At 42.6% G+C, this 16,930-nt stretch overlaps 7 protein-coding genes across 7 annotated transcripts; 4 read left to right on the top strand and 3 right to left on the bottom strand.

Moving 5' to 3' along the window:
• Positions 1-491: 491 nt before the first annotated feature.
• PHALS_11875 (gpi ethanolamine phosphate) lies at positions 492-3,422 on the bottom strand (the record flags this gene model as incomplete). The annotated part of the gene is made up of 1 exon (XM_024727315.1): positions 492-3,422. The coding sequence occupies one exon, from the start codon at positions 3,420-3,422 to the stop codon at positions 492-494; it is 2,931 nt and encodes a 976-aa protein (XP_024577904.1).
• A 79-nt stretch (positions 3,423-3,501) lies between these two features.
• PHALS_11874 (hypothetical protein F443_03694) lies at positions 3,502-4,799 on the top strand (the record flags this gene model as incomplete). The annotated part of the gene is made up of 5 exons (XM_024727313.1): positions 3,502-3,596; positions 3,669-3,772; positions 3,828-4,001; positions 4,067-4,149; positions 4,206-4,799. The coding sequence occupies 5 exons, from the start codon at positions 3,502-3,504 to the stop codon at positions 4,797-4,799; spliced, it is 1,050 nt and encodes a 349-aa protein (XP_024577903.1).
• A 307-nt stretch (positions 4,800-5,106) lies between these two features.
• Positions 5,107-6,728, top strand: PHALS_11873 (protein phosphatase; the record flags this gene model as incomplete). The annotated part of the gene is made up of 3 exons (XM_024727312.1): positions 5,107-6,283; positions 6,594-6,658; positions 6,717-6,728. 3 exons carry the CDS (start codon positions 5,107-5,109, stop codon positions 6,726-6,728), a joined length of 1,254 nt encoding a protein of 417 aa, XP_024577902.1.
• Positions 6,729-6,823: 95 nt separating this feature from the next.
• On the bottom strand, positions 6,824-7,514 carry PHALS_11872 (dna-binding tfar19-related protein; the record flags this gene model as incomplete). Its single annotated transcript, XM_024727311.1, has 5 exons — positions 6,824-6,883; positions 6,965-7,131; positions 7,193-7,257; positions 7,326-7,387; positions 7,509-7,514. The coding sequence occupies 5 exons, from the start codon at positions 7,512-7,514 to the stop codon at positions 6,824-6,826; spliced, it is 360 nt and encodes a 119-aa protein (XP_024577901.1).
• A 1,771-nt stretch (positions 7,515-9,285) lies between these two features.
• Positions 9,286-12,075, top strand: PHALS_11871 (hypothetical protein PPTG_08561; the record flags this gene model as incomplete). Its single annotated transcript, XM_024727310.1, has 2 exons — positions 9,286-9,516; positions 9,574-12,075. The coding sequence occupies 2 exons, from the start codon at positions 9,286-9,288 to the stop codon at positions 12,073-12,075; spliced, it is 2,733 nt and encodes a 910-aa protein (XP_024577900.1).
• A 342-nt stretch (positions 12,076-12,417) lies between these two features.
• PHALS_11870 (uv-stimulated scaffold protein a) lies at positions 12,418-13,935 on the bottom strand (the record flags this gene model as incomplete). Its single annotated transcript, XM_024727309.1, has 2 exons — positions 12,418-13,578; positions 13,642-13,935. 2 exons carry the CDS (start codon positions 13,933-13,935, stop codon positions 12,418-12,420), a joined length of 1,455 nt encoding a protein of 484 aa, XP_024577899.1.
• A 1,103-nt stretch (positions 13,936-15,038) lies between these two features.
• Positions 15,039-16,052, top strand: PHALS_11869 (kazal-like serine protease inhibitor domain and phox-like domain-containing protein; the record flags this gene model as incomplete). The annotated part of the gene is made up of 1 exon (XM_024727308.1): positions 15,039-16,052. The coding sequence occupies one exon, from the start codon at positions 15,039-15,041 to the stop codon at positions 16,050-16,052; it is 1,014 nt and encodes a 337-aa protein (XP_024577898.1).
• Between the last annotated feature and the right edge of the window lie 878 nt (positions 16,053-16,930).

Genomic DNA, 16,930 nt, shown 5'->3' with positions numbered 1-16,930 from the left:
GATCAGTCGTAATGACTCAGGCGTATATTGAGTACAAGTGCTACCAAGGGCAGCGGGGCTGCCGTAGGTAGCTCTTTACTTAGAGAAAACTCTTCAATGTCACCGACCTTACGTTTTATACCAGAATCAGTCATAGCGTAGCGGATCGCAATCTCCTCTCTCCAAGAGTACCCAAAACCTTACCCAGAGCAGATGTACTCTTCCGTTCAAAACTTGAAACTGTATTTTTTTTGTTATTTTTGCGGCAGAGCCGTCTACATCTAAAATTTTAGGTTTTTCTGTTTAAATAGTAAAACTTATTCATAAACATAACCCCTGGCAGGCATGCCACATAGTGGCTTCTTGTTACGGTGTAGCCACACGATTGTGTGATTACACCAACTTGTGTAATCCACATCTTTGTACGTTCTGTAACCGTTACAAAGTCGATTAATTTTTCGAGTTGGGGACGCTTGATAGACTTAAAATATTAATTCTATCGTAATTTGTATCTATCGATATTTCTTCTCATGATAGATTGTGTCAGCACAATCTGGTACAAGACCTCTCACAAAAGTACGTGCTAATAGAAAGAGTACCGGAATGAATACAATTTGAGCATTTACAATTCCAAACATGGAGATAGAATTCCCAATTTCTTTCCAACTGCCTTCATTTTTCACCAAAAACAAAAAGTGAAGTGCAAGTAAATCTGACATGGCAACAACCAGCAGAAAGTAGCGCGTTGCTGGCAAACGAGATTGATTTGAATCTACTGATGATGAAGTTGCTGGAAGCAGGAGAATTAGATGAAATGTGCATGCCACAATCATAAATGGAATGAGAATCTTGCCAATTAATAACGCGCCCATAGTAAACGGTGCAAAGACTGTGACAAAGCGATAGGTAGAAGAAATCTCAAAGCTACTCATACTCGCGACATTGCCCGTACCAAAGAAAGCAATATTCACAAGTAGCAAAAACACAAACGCACGTTGAAATTCCCGCCACATACCCGAAGGTTCCATTTGAGCTTCTAACCGTAACCAACTCACAAGAACGAAACAGAGTACCACGTAAAAGAGTGTCTCGTACGCGATACTGAGTAGAATAAATGAAGGAGCAAATGCGAGTATCACTTCCACAAGACGTTTCATGAAGCGTTCGACATCATCTAATTGATCATCAAATTCATAATTGCGAGCACTTCGATGAATATAGACAAGAAGAGCCACGATTGGAGTTCCAGCTAATAACCAATTCGCAATTGTAAGAAAAAGTGGTGGTTTGCTACGATCTCCGTCAAGATACTGCATCGTTTTGTGTAGAGTCACTAAAGATAGCAGAAGTGGCAACGCTCCGACTATAAAAGTTGAGCGTTTCCAGAGCACGTGGTCTGTTGGTGTGAACCTCCGTACTGCAACAGCAAAGAACACAATACACAGTCCACCCACATGCACCAATGCAGTATGTTCTCCGTATTCAGTAGGTAGATACGGAAAAATCGAAAGAAGAATACAACTGATGGTCCACGAGCGAGTCGGTGAAGTAGAAGTGCCCAATGTCTGTTCATATCTTTGAGAATATGATACATGACCAACAAATGGCCAAAAAGCAAGAAGCGCGAAAAGCATCCCAAAAATTTCACGCTGTTTATAGCCCCACACAACGAGTTCTAAACATACGAGAATAAGTGCAATTTCAACATACTGCAGCCACCTGTACGAAGTAATCTTGCTTCTTGTATGATCACAGTCTAGTTGTATCATATTTGTATGATTCCACACGAAGAGACTGAAAACAAGTGGAAATGTTACATAGAGGTAATACGTGAATGGAGAATGTTCAAGAGCTAGATATAGAAACGTTCCAAAGAGTCCTACGAACAATTTGATGTCTACTTGCTTCCCGAGTGGACCAATTAACCACAACAACGTAAATTTACGTGGATGTAAGTATGCAATAAGTAGCACGATCATCCATCCAAGATATCCCAACACCACAATACTAAGTAAAAAGAACCAGTCATATCGCTGGAAATACACCAACGATCGTAAACAAATGTCAATGAGCTCTTGACTCAATACTTCGACATGTTCATAGCCTTTCTCTTTCTCCTCGTTATACGCACTCTCAAGAGTTTGCAACAGATCTGGTACACGGTCTCGAAATGGACCATATGGAGCAAAGTGCCATAGAGTGCGTGATTTTTTCTCTTGCTCTTTTCGTAATGCATGCAGATACAGTTGTCGAGCATTCGACCGTACTGCTTTAGCTCGATACGCTCCCTTGGCCAGATACGAAAATGGCAAGACTCCAACTGAATTGCGTGGATATGGCAGTCCTAACAAAGCACTTATAAGAGGTGCAACATCAGCTTGCATTACATCTTTGCGCATATAATGAGAAAGACTTCCCCAAGTTTTCTTTGCAATTTGTTCTTGCTGCACTTGTGCTTGTAGTTGAGCACGTACTTGAGCACGAGATTGCGTTGGAAGATTAATGTCAAAATTATTTAACTCTTGCACCTTTGTAGGCCCTTGAACACCTGCCCCCCAGACGACTAATGGAGTCCGTGTATTTGCGGGATCACCATCTCCATGAGCTCCTTTTAAGCTCATTCCATGGTCAGCAGTAAAAACATATGCGGTACGTCCATCGTTATTATAATAGTCTTCGATAAAACGGTAGCTTTTTTCTACAAGTTCATCCACAAGTGCAATATTGTTTAAATAATTCATAGAATTAGGTCGATGAGCGTGGCCGTTCGAGTCAATTCCTAGATAATGACAGAATATTATCACTCCATTCGTGTTCAATCGTGTCTGTAAAACATCATCGTCACTTGCACTTTGAAACAAATTCTTTAAACGCTGAAAAACCCAAACATCTAACTCGGACGCATCTCGTTTAGCAAAATCTTCTTCCTCATGAGAATAATGCTCTTCATGTGCTTGTGATACATATCGAGCAAACATGGGCACAATATCAGGACTTCCAAATAAAAATGCACTTGTACTTTGATTAAAAATTGAATCAAAATCCACAGGGTTATCAGCCCAACCTTTCGTCACAGCACTAACGTCTTCATACATACCGGCGAAAAGAGCCACGTGGCCAGGGCGGCTTTCTGTTGGTACACGTGTATGGGAGACTCCCCAACTACCTTGTGTCTCAATGATCTTGCGTAAGAACGAGACGCGAAGCTCTGTACTTGATGCATTCGTTTCGAAAAACTTGTCTGCTCTACAGCCGTCAGCGACGAAAATCACCACACGCTTTGCAGGTGGTGCATCAGTATACGCGATACTTTCAATATGCTGTACCACAGGAGATGTAAAGTAAATGTCAAAGATACTTAATACGTATAGCACATGAAGAAAGACACCCAACACTAGTAAGTGCGTAAGTCCGTCGCCATTCAAGACGAGCGAAATGTTCATTATGGTGGGATTATTAATGTAGTTAAAATCGTTAAATTGTCGGAATTATCAACCAATTTTTAGACTTTGATACAAAACTATGGGTGGGAGCATCCGCGAGGAGATGGAGGTGGTGCTCCACGAGCACCGATATCTAGTAACCAAGCTACTTGAGTCACTCTACACAGCCTCTTTGTATGGAATTTATCCCTTGCATATGGATTTGTATATTCCATGTTTACAATGTTGTTTGCTACATGACCGTAGGCCTCCGTCCACGACGATTACAGCCACGAGACTACGTACAGTGAATGAGATATTTAACAAAGTGCTAGAAAAAGATCGCGATTTACTTGTGACTGTGAAAAAATGTACGTTTGATCTACGAGAGTTTAAGATGCGTGCGAACTTAGTATTGCGTTGTAGTGGCAAGACACCAAGTGACACAGAAAGAATTACTTCGCATTGAGGCTGAGATTAAGGGAAAGGAACAGAAGGTGATTCAGTATGCAGCACAGCTACGTCAGTCTCAAGAAAATATTGCGAATGTATTGAAAAAGCATCAAGTTGTGTTGCAAAACGCGAAGCGTCAAGTTCAAGGTAAGAGACGGAAAAGCTCACGATATGCTACTGATTGTCGTCTTACTTCATTTATCGCAATGCAGTCAAATTGGACCCGCGCAATGTTATTGCGTATGCACACCGTATTGCAGGCACAACGTCCGCGCCAAAAGAATGGCAACCTGGTGTACGTGATTCATTTTAATGTACTGATGAGACTCCGTCTAATGTTGGATAGTCCAGTTTCCAATGTTTGGATTTATGCCACCAGCACCACAAGAACACATGATGCGTGCGGGCGTGCTTAGTCGAGGTATCGTAGCGGAGATTGTGACGCAAGGGCCTGAGAAGTATACATCAAGTACTGCGAGAGTTAAGCAAGAAGGAGAGAAGGAAACTATTGAAAAGCTCGAAATTCCTATTGGATTAGGTGCAAGTGATGCACAAATCCGAAAACAAATGCCACCGGGATGGAGACCTGGAGATCCCGTGGATTTACCCCTCGATGCTTTGCTCCATTACATGGGTCGTCCTTTTTTCATTGAACATGGAATAACATTGCCAGAGTCGTGGAAAACGGGAGATCCACTTCCGTCGGATGCCATGGAGATTCTACGCAAGAAATTTAAGCTACCTGAAAAACGTGTACCACTATATGACGATGAAATCGTGGATGACGTCGACACATTGCGCAAGAAACGCAAAGTGGAAGAGCGCGATACTGGCTCGGCCGAAAGTGAGAGTTCAAGTGAATCGGGCGATAGTGAAGACGATGCCCCAAATACCATTTCACTCAGTCTGTCATCGTCGGAAGATAGTGACGAGGACAGTGATTGAACAGTGCTGGGCGTGAAAACGCGACTCTTATGCGTTCTGTCGACTACTTTTAGATTCCGGACCCATGAAGTTATGAGAAGTTACATTTTCGATTGAATTAGATGGGAACCTACTTGCTCATCTTAGCACTGTCGTGATTGGTCTGTCCGAACTTATCCCGTCTGTCCCCTCGCACACTTAAAAGGTTAAGCTGCGTCTCGTCAGCTATCTTTAAGGACTTTAATTAGAGTGTAGTGAAGTCAATTCACATTATTCTCCTATTTGCAGTCGCCCGGCTCTCCGGAATTTTAGCTACTCCTTATAAACGATGTCTTCCCGACCGGCTCACAAGATGAATTCGCTGACTAAAGTTCGGCAACAAGAGGCTACGGCCCCAAACGTAGCATCTCCGAAAGGAATCTCCATCAAGACACCTGGCAAGCTTCCTGTAGCCCAGATAGGAGGCGACCATTCGCTCGGACTGCAACGTCGTCGATTGTCAGTAGCAAGTGACAATAAACTTGTCGATGGAATGGCCGCAGTCACTCTTGACGACGTAGCCAGTAGTGCTCAAGTATTAGCAGACGGAACGTGTGCGGCTGTAGCGTTCGCTGGGTTTTCAAAGAGAGGATATGCACCATATAATTCACGTAAAAAGAACCAGGATGCAATGGTGATTAAATACGATCAAAAGACACAGTCCTTGCTCTTGTGTGTGTTTGACGGTCACGGAGAAGCTGGAGACGGCGTCTCGGGTGCGATTCGGGATCAATTTCCAGTAAAGTTGTTTCAGCACCCAAAGTTCGCACGGTCCGAAAAGATTGAGCAGGATGCTGAAAGGTTACAATCCGCTATTACAGATACATTGCAATTAGTGGAACAGGCAGTTTTGTCCGATCTAAGTATTGATACCGAATTTAGTGGAACGACTGCAGTTGTGACTGTTATACGTGAGAATCTTGTAGTCGTCGGGAATGTTGGAGACTCACGGATCGCTCGGGGCTTTATGCATGCGCATAGTCCATCATGTCCTGAAAAGATCGGCTTTCAAGAGCTTTCTGTTGACCATAAACCTGATCGACCGGATGAAAAGACTCGAATTCTTGCTAGAGGTGGTCGAGTATTTGCAGTTGAGTATGACGATGGTATTGATGGACCTCCTCGTGTTTGGTTGGGACACATGGACGTGCCAGGCCTTGCCATGTCACGCTCGCTTGGGGATGCAGTTGCTCACACGGCTGGTGTCATTTCTGAGCCTGAATTCACGACACGATGGCTCGATGAGAATGATCGATGCTTGGTCATAGCTACTGATGGTTTATGGGAATTTATGTCAAACGAAGAGTGTATTGAAATGGCCATGAAGCATAAAGATCCAAAGACTGCAGTGGATTTGTTGATTATGGAAGCAAATCGTCGATGGATGAAAGAAGAGCAAGTAATTGATGATACGACGGTTATTGTGGCTTACCTTGATACACGAGCATCTAAAGCTGGAACGAAGGGTAATGCCTAGACTTTTCACTCTTCACACATTTAACGTCAACATTAACTAGTACTATTTTGACATAAGACAGCCACAAAATAAATTTAAAAATTAATACAAGCGAAAGATGTGACAAAATGACGCTGAAGTAAAAGAAAGAAATGAAAAAGAGTCTACAGCCAAAAAATTGACGTAAAATACGTTGTGGCGATGAAATTTTGAAATTGTGAGGTGCAGACGGTTTTAACACAAGCACAAGATGAGTTTAAGCACAAACGTGAAAATAGGCAACGAAAAAAAAGCGAGTGCTATTAACAACTGCATCTAAGGAAGAAAAGGGCATGAAGCAGCAGAGATCATATTTTACGGCCGCAGTCATCTCTTTTGGAGTGTTGTAAGCATTTCTTGCAAGAATTTTGATTTGTTTCACAATCTTAAAACTTTTATGCCAGGTTTTTGATTAGGGTTTGAATTCCTTACATTCGTGCTGTCAACACAAAAGTAACACGACTTCAAAATATATAACATTCTGCCCCAAAGTTAATTTCTAGATTTGAGCTTAAAAGTCGTCATCATCATCATCTTCATCGTCGTCATCAAAGTACGTCCGTCGTTTCATCTACATGACAAGGAATCATGAGCTCTACTATCTTGTCGTAAGTTATTTCAGCCAAAAAAATAATATTGATCCTTCTCATACCGTAACTTTTGTGCGCTGGTTCTCCTCACTGACGCCTACCTGATTGAGCAACTCAATGAGCTTATCCTCGTCGATCTTGGCCGCCAGCTGACCACGTTGCGCCATCTGAGCCACCAAGTCCTCGATCGCACGAGCCTTCTCTGGCTTCACAATCGCTATTCTAGCCACTAGAATGTTTCATCAGTGATATTTCTTACTAAAAAAATGCTTGTAATAGTTCCAACGTACAACGCTCGCGGGCGTTGGGCAACATAACTTGTTGCATGATATGCTGACGCATCTGATCTTGCTCTCTACTCATCATGATGGAATGAAGGTGAGCACAATATGGCATAAAAACAGTATAGATCAGCGTACGCACTGCTGCTTCATCTGTTGTTGTTGCATTTGCTCCATGGATATCTTTGGCTGTGGTTGTGTATCCTGATAGAAATATCGACAACGACACAGCGTAAGTAAAAGTTCGAAAGTATATCGCAGAATCGTTGTGAATAGTCATTTATGTAGTTGAGATGTGATCTGGATGAAGCGGAAGACAACGTACGCTCATGGTGCTGGTTCAGGGCGAAAGTTAAGCTAATTTTTGCCAATTGTATATCATAAATAAGAAAATTTGTAAAGAAAGCTGGACATTTTGAGCAAGACCAGTGCTTTGTTTGTTTATAGTTTACTTTAATATTACTCTCAGATCGAATTTTCTCGATAACTTAAAACCCTACTTTCCAGTCTGCTAAGTCGGGCGATCACAATACGACAATTTTGATAAAGTATGTGTGAGAGCGTTATTGAAAAAACTCAATTGCTTTTAATCGAATTATGAACTTCCACAATGCTGATAATGAGCCAAAGACGTTGTAGTGGATTAATCCTATATCAACTTTAAGCTCTTCGATGCTGGTAAGTGGTGTGTGTGGGAGCTCGCTCATCAGCTGTTGAGCTAATTGCGTAGTAAACTAAAAGTAAGCGATGATTAGTTATTTACCTTTGCATATGAAATCTACGTTACTATTTTTATATTGTGTGAGCTTTCGCAACTCTCGAAGGGATGATATACCTTGCTTTGATCCGGCAGAATGTTAAACACTCGGTTGAAACTAATTTACTGACGTTCTTGAAAACTATATATTTATATGATTTATGTGACTATTTTCAGCACGAAGCGGAATCCTAAATGTTTGCCTCGACAGGTGTGTCTTTGAGGTGGAGGCGATCAACTTGATTGTCTGCTATGACATGCAAGTAATCAGAGGGATCACAAAGCGTTTGAGTGATTTGAGAGTTCTTAAAATGTTAAATAGTTTCGCGGACTATGTTTATAAACGAACTGCTTGCTCCTTATGGTTTATCGGCTGGATGTTCGAGTCCAAATACAAGTAAATAGAGCCATTCATTATATCTACATATGCAGACCACAGCGAAATCAGATGCTCAATCTATCTCTGACACCATTCCAGCCTTAATTTAAAGGGTCAAGCTCATTAAAGTGACCACATCTGTACTTTTAGCGAAATAATTGCATTGGGATCGCTACCAGCCATCGTTGTGGGGCAATTTTTTATAATAGGTTGTTTTCAAGCATCACTGCTGAAATGAGAATTCTATCAGCTCTTTGTGGCCGAAACTACATCCGTGGAGTTCGTTTGGCATGAGTAATTCAAATTATTGCTCTCCATGATGCATCAGACAGGGTGATGGCAGTTGTGATCCGACGATGCCCCATCTGATCCAAGATATTTGATATTATCATGATGAGCAAGGCGAAGTGCTTGCCCGTTCTCAGAACCTACATCGACAGCTATAGATAGCTGAAGTTATCAAATATCCGGGAACACAAGACAATTACAGAGGAAGCATGATGATAGATTACTGGCAACTGGTCACGACGACGTGAAAGTACCTATGATATCTTTTTTGTGCGGCAACAGTGAAGTGTTTCGTAGTACAATTGATATAGCTAGATAAACAGCATATCAGAACAGCAAGTGACCAAGTGACCAAGTGACCCGAATTAATCCGTCACAGTACGTGACCACCGTAGTGATCAGGCACTCACAAATTAGAAGCATAAAAATTGAAATTTCGTGCGAAATGATACCGTCTGATCTTACATGATTTTTGTACATATATCACGCGCTTAAATCATTCTGTTGTAGTCTTGAATATCGGGCAAACGAATTGTACAGTCTGCCTTAGTTTCATATGTCATTCGTACTCTTCGAATCGTTTTTCAGCAGATACATCTACTCTGTCTCTTTGAAGAGTCAGTCTGAAGATTGTGTTGATGTGATGTACACTGTCTCTTCAGACCTAAATTGTCCATCATGGCGACTGAGCTTCCGTTTCCACTATATTCGGGGTTCTTTCCGCAAGTGGTGCTTACAATAGATGAGATTATGCACTACCGACGTTTAGGTAAAGAACGGGTATCTCAGTTAATGCGCATCATTGACGACGCGGACTGCATCTACCGCTGGACGGATTTAAAGGCCCGCAACAATCGCATCGTTCAAAAGGCGCAGTTTTGGGATATCCAACTGAATACGAAACAGCCGGTAGCACAACAACCGTCGATTATTTTTAAATCGAGTGCTCATCTAGTGGATGTACAGACAGATGAAATACTTGAGGCTATTGCAAAGGTTAAGACACGAGATGCACGACGAGCTTCGAGTTATTTGTACGGTGACAACGTGGTGGATACGCAGACACTATTGACCTTTCCAACATCATCGGAACAAACAAAACCAAACTACTCATATAGAGCTGTGAAATGGTGTCTACTTAGGAATAAGAGAAAAGAGACATCAACAAGGTTAGACTTTTGTTACTTGGAGTATGCTGGTAAGAAAAAGGATCGTTCTGCTCCTAACAGTGTCGTTGGTTTCTGCATTCAAGAATCAATTGCAAAAGATCGAGAAGTACCGACATTAGAAAGATATGACATCTTACGTGGCCAATTTGTACGCACCGGTTTCTTGATTACGAAGACACGCCAAACAAATATATTAAAAGTCACTGCTATTGCACAAGTGGATGGTGCTTTGGAATCGGCAGCTGTGAGGGTGGCAATGGAGGAAATTATGGTCAATTATGTTACAGCTGTGCATCGTGTTAAAGGATTGTTAGAACGCCAACGGATGGGGAGATTGCAGTATCTAGACGAATGGAACTGGGTGTCCTCAAAGGAGCGTAAGGCATGTGCTGTTTGTCTACGTAGCTTTTACTTTCATCGGAAATATCACTGTACCACGTGTGGTGAAGTCGTATGTTCGACATGTGCGCCTTTACGAGAGCTGGATGAACCACTAAATGAACATACACATTCGTTGCGCGTTTGTTCTGTTTGTATGGCACAAGCAGGTAGTCGCGCAAGCACCAGCATGTTTTCCGGAGTTACTCGAAGCGAAGATGGTTTTTTTGAATCCACAACACAGACGACCAATATAAATACAGACACCTACATGAATGGCTTACGCTATCCGAAGCATCGAGAACTACCGAAGGAAGAATCGCTGCATCATTCAACTCTACGGTTCACACCAGAGCATTCGCTTTGGCATTTCTCGGGCTCTAGTCACAGCAGTAATCACCACGATGGATACAAACGCGAGTCTGACGGCAACTTACAATACCAGCGCACATCAATCGAGTCTATACCGAGGGGACGAAATTCTACGACTTTGCAGAATTTAAAACTGACCTCACGTGCAGTGTCGACTGAAGCGAAAAGAAAAGCCGTAACACGACTGGTTGAGAATGTGAGACAGATTTGTGACACGATTAATGTGGCGATTCTGGAGGCAGAGGAAGAAAATGAACGTCATAGTATGATGCTTCAGAATGGTCAAAGAGACGACATCGAAGCAGAGCGGTATGATGAACTTTATGATTGTTTAATTAAAATTAGAGAATTGCTGGACACCTCTAGCTCGGACATCGATGATGCACTTGTGTCAATCGGTGGCAATAAATTAAGGCGTCCGTTATTGGATCACTCGAATGGAGCCCTCGCTTTGAGTTTCACGAAAGATGTAAACAGCACGCATTCTAGTGAGTCGAAAAGTGACAGGCTTGAGCTTCATTCGCCACGATCTTCGCTTCTTTCAGCCTCAGCTCGATCGCTGGACCACCAAAATGCGGGCGAGCCCTTGCCATCACCAAGACCGACACAGCTAAACGTTGCGGACGACTCGCGTCTGTTAGCACAGGCAATTCGATGGGCCCGTCAACCCGAACCAACTGTCAGCACTCACTTGAATGAACCTGCATCCTTACTAATTGAACCTGCTGTCGCAAACTTGAAGAGTCCAAGGATTGAACGACTTGCACGAAAAATCGGTCGGCTTTGCCAACGCCTCGAGACTGTGCAGCGTGAGATCGATATCCCACTCGTTAGAGAAAAGAATACTGAAGACGAACCGGAACCTGAGAACCAAGTGACGTCTGATTTTGTACAAAAGCCACATCAAGCGATTGCGAGTACGTCAATAAAATGCGGATCTTCTGGTCCTCGAGCTCCTCCCGATCTCGTGGCCAGTTTGCGTGGCGTGATGAACTCAAGTGAGCTGACGCATGCGCCTCCGCGTCAACGAACTGCACTGTCATCTTCAGCGAATGAATCGTCCAAAATTATTTCCCCGTCAGGAAACCCAAAGAGAGCGCCACCCCCTCCATGTCCAGCGGTACCTCCAGCACTCCCAACTTTCAGCTCACGCACATCTGCGTCTCGAGCGTTGACTCCCCATCAAGGGACTACCATCTATGTACATGAACCTCAAGATCAGCTCCAGAGAGTTCGACGCCGCGGTCTTGACAAACCTTTTCGAATGACTATCGTCGCAAAATCAGATCTTAATCCTGTTCAGAGCCGAAATGACCACGGAGAACAAGTCAATATAGCTAGTCTGGATGAAGAACAAGAAGATGCACGAAATCATGGAGAATCTACGGTACCACCGCGATCAAATTTTAGATTTTCTCGATACGGGGATCGCGAAGGAAGTGAAAAATTACGTGAATCAATAGAAGAGATGGCTAAAACGCCATTGCGCAGCCGTTGTGCGAGTGGACAGTCAACGGGAGCACCGCCCAGTGAGAAATTTGACATTTAATTAACGTTTCTACAAAGGACATGGTGATTAAACACAGAAAGTCAGCAGTTTTGTGTCTATTATGGCTGACAAGGCAGTTAATATTGATGTCGTACTATTGTCGTAAGGTTCTTAATCAAAATGAGATTATGAAAGGCTGCTTGAATCGCCTTAACAGTTTCATCAGCATAGACTGAGGTCGTTATACCTTTCACACCTATCCATCAGATAGCTAACGAGAACTCCAGACAGCGGAGTCACTGTCAGTTTCTTCTTCATCACATAGAGAATCTTTTCTTAGCATTGCGCATCGCAATGGCCTCTTGCTAAATTTGAGCAATGAACTATACAAAGTTCTTGAAATCATTGCTGACGTCTGCGCTTAGTGGGTGAACTGTAGGACTCGAGAGGTAGCGAAACGACCGCTGACTGAACAAACGTTTCATCTTGTACTACTTTCGAGCCATTGAGATCATCCCACTTAAGCAGCGCACGCGTCATTCGATCACGCAAATCAAGTATTTGTTGTAAGATCTCACGTTGTGACGGAAGTACCGAAGGACTGGATGAGCTCTGATCTGTCAACGTAGAGTGTTGTTGCCAGTCTGATAGAAGTGGTAGAAATCGTTTCCGAATGCGGATAGCACTATCGGCAAGAGCTTTAAACAGTGCGTCGTTATCTGAAGATTCTTCACACATCTTGTTTGGTACTTCAACTGTTAACTGGTAAGAAGAGCTACCAAGCCCGTACTTCTGTACAATATCATTAACGTCCATCTGATCTTCATCGCTACTCTGACTTGCGATTACGTTTTTGTCAGATGCGTCATCTTCATTTCCGATGACACTCTCCCATTCCACACTTTCCTCAGTTTCAGCTTCAAGATTCGTATTTAGAATCGACTCTTTCTCCCACTGAAGGTTTTCTCCATAATGTTCCTTCGTAAGGGCACTACCACGCCCACTAGACTCTTCGTCTATCTCTTCGGTATTATAAAACTTCCTATGCCCTGCCGATAATGCTTCTTTCCTCTCTTCGTGATTATGATCTCCTACTAAAAATGTATCCAATGTCGGGATCAGAATCTCAAACACGCGATTCATCTCAATGAGCACAATTTCCATTTCCGGCACAAACTGCTTCATCTCGCGATCACGTTGCTGTCTTTTAACATGTAGCACTTGCTCGCGATGTCTTTCTCTTTCTGCCTCTATTTCGCTCTCTTTTTGCTGCTTCTCACGTTTGTTTGGAAAGCAATACCCTCGCTCCACTAATGTACTATAACCCGCTACCATTGATGGATATCGCTCTCCGAACTCCTGCTTCCAAGTCTCAATCAGCGTTAATACTGCTAGTACCTGCTTTGAGTCTCGACTCCTAGCTCGCAACGCCCTCGAAACATTGGCATTTGGGTTATCACCAGCTGACAGTAGAAGTTGATTGAAAAAAGATGCTGAATTCGTTGCTATGAGCGCTCGGAACATTGCTGATCGTCTGAAAATCTCCTGACAGAGCTCCATTACCTGAAAAAATTAAAATTGACATGAATATCGGTAGTCAACCACTCAAGAAGCATAGCGACTCACTCTCGAGAGAATACTAGGTGATGTCTTGGCTCGTTTGAGCTGATAAAGAACACATGCGTAAAGTTTCTGAATATATTGAGATTGTATTGCCACATCAGCGTCTCGAAGTAGTCGCTTAAGCTGCTTTAAACATGTTTTGCTATCATTTTCAGTGGACTGAATCTGTGCTTGCTGAATTGTCGGTCTTTTTCGACGTTTATCAGAGGATTTCGACATTCGGAAGTAGCTGTTTAGAATCTCATTAAAGTGAATGGCTTCATTCTCTCTGTTGAGCGTCTGGATGCCGATCGTCATCTAAAGCAAATTTCAAAAAAAATGGGGAAAACGATAGGACTAAAAGCTTTGAGTCTTGAGGTATGAAATAGAGAAAAGTCGACTCAGATTATTTTACTAAATACAAACTGATCGCAATTAGCAATATTAAAAAACTGTAGAGACCTAAAAAAAGTATCATATTTGAGACAGCTATTGAACGACCTCATTAATACTTTTGTATGGACTTCAAATCTCAATCAAGGAATGGAAAATATTTTCAGCAACAACGCACCCTGTAAGGAATGACGGCTTTGTCAAGTTAAAGAACAGTGAAAAAACTAGCTCTACAAACATCTTGGGACAATGGTTGATCTCATCATTGCTAAAAAAGGAATCAGTTCATCAGCTTAAGCCTCCTCAAAATTGACTTGTCGAGTCGCCCGTACCTACCAGCGCATAGAGCCCAGATCGCTGGTCAGACAGACAGAGTTACATTAGCAGTCTGCCTGGTGCTTATACTCAGAATTCACTTATCGAGTAGAAGGTTATGATAAAGAATTGAGATTATCTGAATAAGGTTGTTATAGATGACTTAAATTCATTCAAGCGATATTTAACGCGTATCGTCCGGCTTCTTACGTTGTTAAATGGGTGTACATTAAATTTCCCGACAACTATTAGTAATTATCGAGGAGCCGTTGTTTCGCGTCCATAGAGCTTGACGTGGGGACGAATACTTGCGACATTCGCCTAGAAATACTTCGAAGTCTGAGTCCTCCGAAACGGCACAGTCTTTCTCGATTCGATTGCCTGCATGCGATACAAATCTGGCGCTGAATGATGAGTGAAGGGACGGTAACAACATCACATTAGAAAGGCTGTCCCTGCTTTATGATCCACTCTGCCAGCTTCACTAACCAGCGTGACAAGACACCTCACCTCAAATCACCAGACTCATAACCGCAATACAAGCTGGACTCCGATGCTAAAGATCACAAAGACAGTAACCATAGTAAATTTTGGGCTGGTCAACAAGACTGGTGCTCGAATTTCGTTTCAGCTTCGTCTTCAACGTCACACAAGCCCAACTTGTCCGGCTTGGTCTTTCTCTTTGTTACTTTGAATTTTTCAACCCGAAAGTAATGACAAAACAAATTCTGGAATGGGAACGCGAAACTAAACGCATCAAATTGATTCACACTACCCCTAGCAACACTCACTGCGCTCCTGTACAACGCCGACTGCAGAAAATAATTAATGAATTTCAGCCTGCCAGCTATAGGCTTCAAGTGCAAGCATGTTGGCTTTGTGTGGGCATGTCAGTCGTGTATCGTGTGTCTATCATTTTGACCATTATTAATCCCTTCACATTTGGTACGACAAGCGGCCTTAGCACAGCAGCATCGAATGGCGGACGCATGCACCGATCATCCCGTGTAATCTCAATGAGCCACTCTAAATTTTGTCAATTTTACGCCCAAGTGAGTACTGTCTTGCGGTGCCCAGCTGTGGTTGAACGTCTCAGTGCACGAAAGAGTATTCGGGGTCAAGGTGCTATTATTGACTGGCAACCTTTCGCGGAATTTCTACAAAAGCTAACCGAAGTGTTTCAACGGTACAAATACTTTCAGTATTTGGCTTTTACGGCTCAGGCAGACGCCAAGACCATAAAACGAAGCAAAGTACAGCTCGAGGCTTTTCTGTCTGACTGCTGGTACACGTTAGTGGATATTCTCCCATTGCTTGTGGTAGAGCCATATTTATTAGCATCACTGGGAAGCGAAACGATCAGCATTTATCTGTTAATGCGTGACTTTCTCTCGCTTCCCGAAACCATATTGGATGCTAATTTTACTTATGCGAATGCCGTTCTCATTCTCGACGATGTGAGTTTATCACCTTCTTACTATGACCATTCGTGTAGCATATGTCTTGAGCCGCTTATATTAACTGAAGTGATCGAACTCTCGCCAAATGACAAGAGTTGTAGCAACAGTTGTGTCAATCAAGCTTGCAGCAATAGTTGTCAAAGTGAAAATACATCTTCCGTAAAACTGCCCTGTGCGCACATTTACCACGAGGATTGTATAATGTCGTGGATGCAACATAATCCAAGTTGCCCCGAGTGCCGTGCCGTTGTGGTGAAGGGAATTTAATACTTGTTCTGTAAGATCCCCAATATTTTAATAAAGTTTAGTTGATCCTCATCTGCTGTTTAAGATTTTAAAAGACATTTCGTATTTTGACTCCACATTAAGCGTTTGGATATTAATCAAGCGGGTAATCAATATGGCAAGCTATTAAATTTGAACATATCCCTTCTCGCATGCATGACGTCCGGGAACAAGATAGCAGATTTATGATACGAAGATGGCGGGCAACCACTCAGAACTCTTTAGCTTTGCTCAGCGCAATCAATCAAAGTTATATGTTATAAGCTACCATGTATATGTTTAAGTGGAGATGTTCAAGTGGGATGTGCAACAATTCGCGAGTGTATGCTTCATTTATTGCACATGTATATTGAAAAAGAGATGACTACTTAAGAATTGCGACAACGAGTCAAGGTAGCAGAATGCAGTTAGTGAAGGGACACTGATCTCCCTTATCATCATGAACCTAGGACACGATTACCTTCTATATTGCATATGATACAGTGTAGTGACAAGCCAGATATATTTACAATACGTAATTTGTAACGGGGTTACACGTACCGTGGTATCAAGTGATCATACAAGTGTGTAGATTACATAAGACGGTGTAACACTATAATGGTGTGGTTACACCGTTACAAAAAGCCACTACGTGGCTAGACTAGGTTCTACTCATTAAGTAGGAAAACCTACAGATTTAGATATAGGCGGCGTAGAAGCAGATAAAACAAAAAAATAATGTTTGGATTTGAACGAAAGAGTGTGTTTACCTTGGGTTATGGTTGTGGGTACTCTAAAAGTTGGCGGATTGCGGTCCGCTACACTCATACTGGTTCTGGTTCTAGTATAGAACCTAAGGTCGGTGGCCTAGAACGAAGGTC

The sequence above is a fragment of the Plasmopara halstedii genome (assembly GCF_900000015.1).
Source record: "Plasmopara halstedii genome assembly, contig: Scaffold_555, whole genome shotgun sequence".
NCBI classification, from domain to species: Eukaryota; Oomycota; class Peronosporomycetes; order Peronosporales; family Peronosporaceae; genus Plasmopara; species Plasmopara halstedii.
The sequence above is the reverse complement of the archived record's forward strand: the minus strand, read 5'-3'. Positions and strand labels throughout refer to the sequence as shown.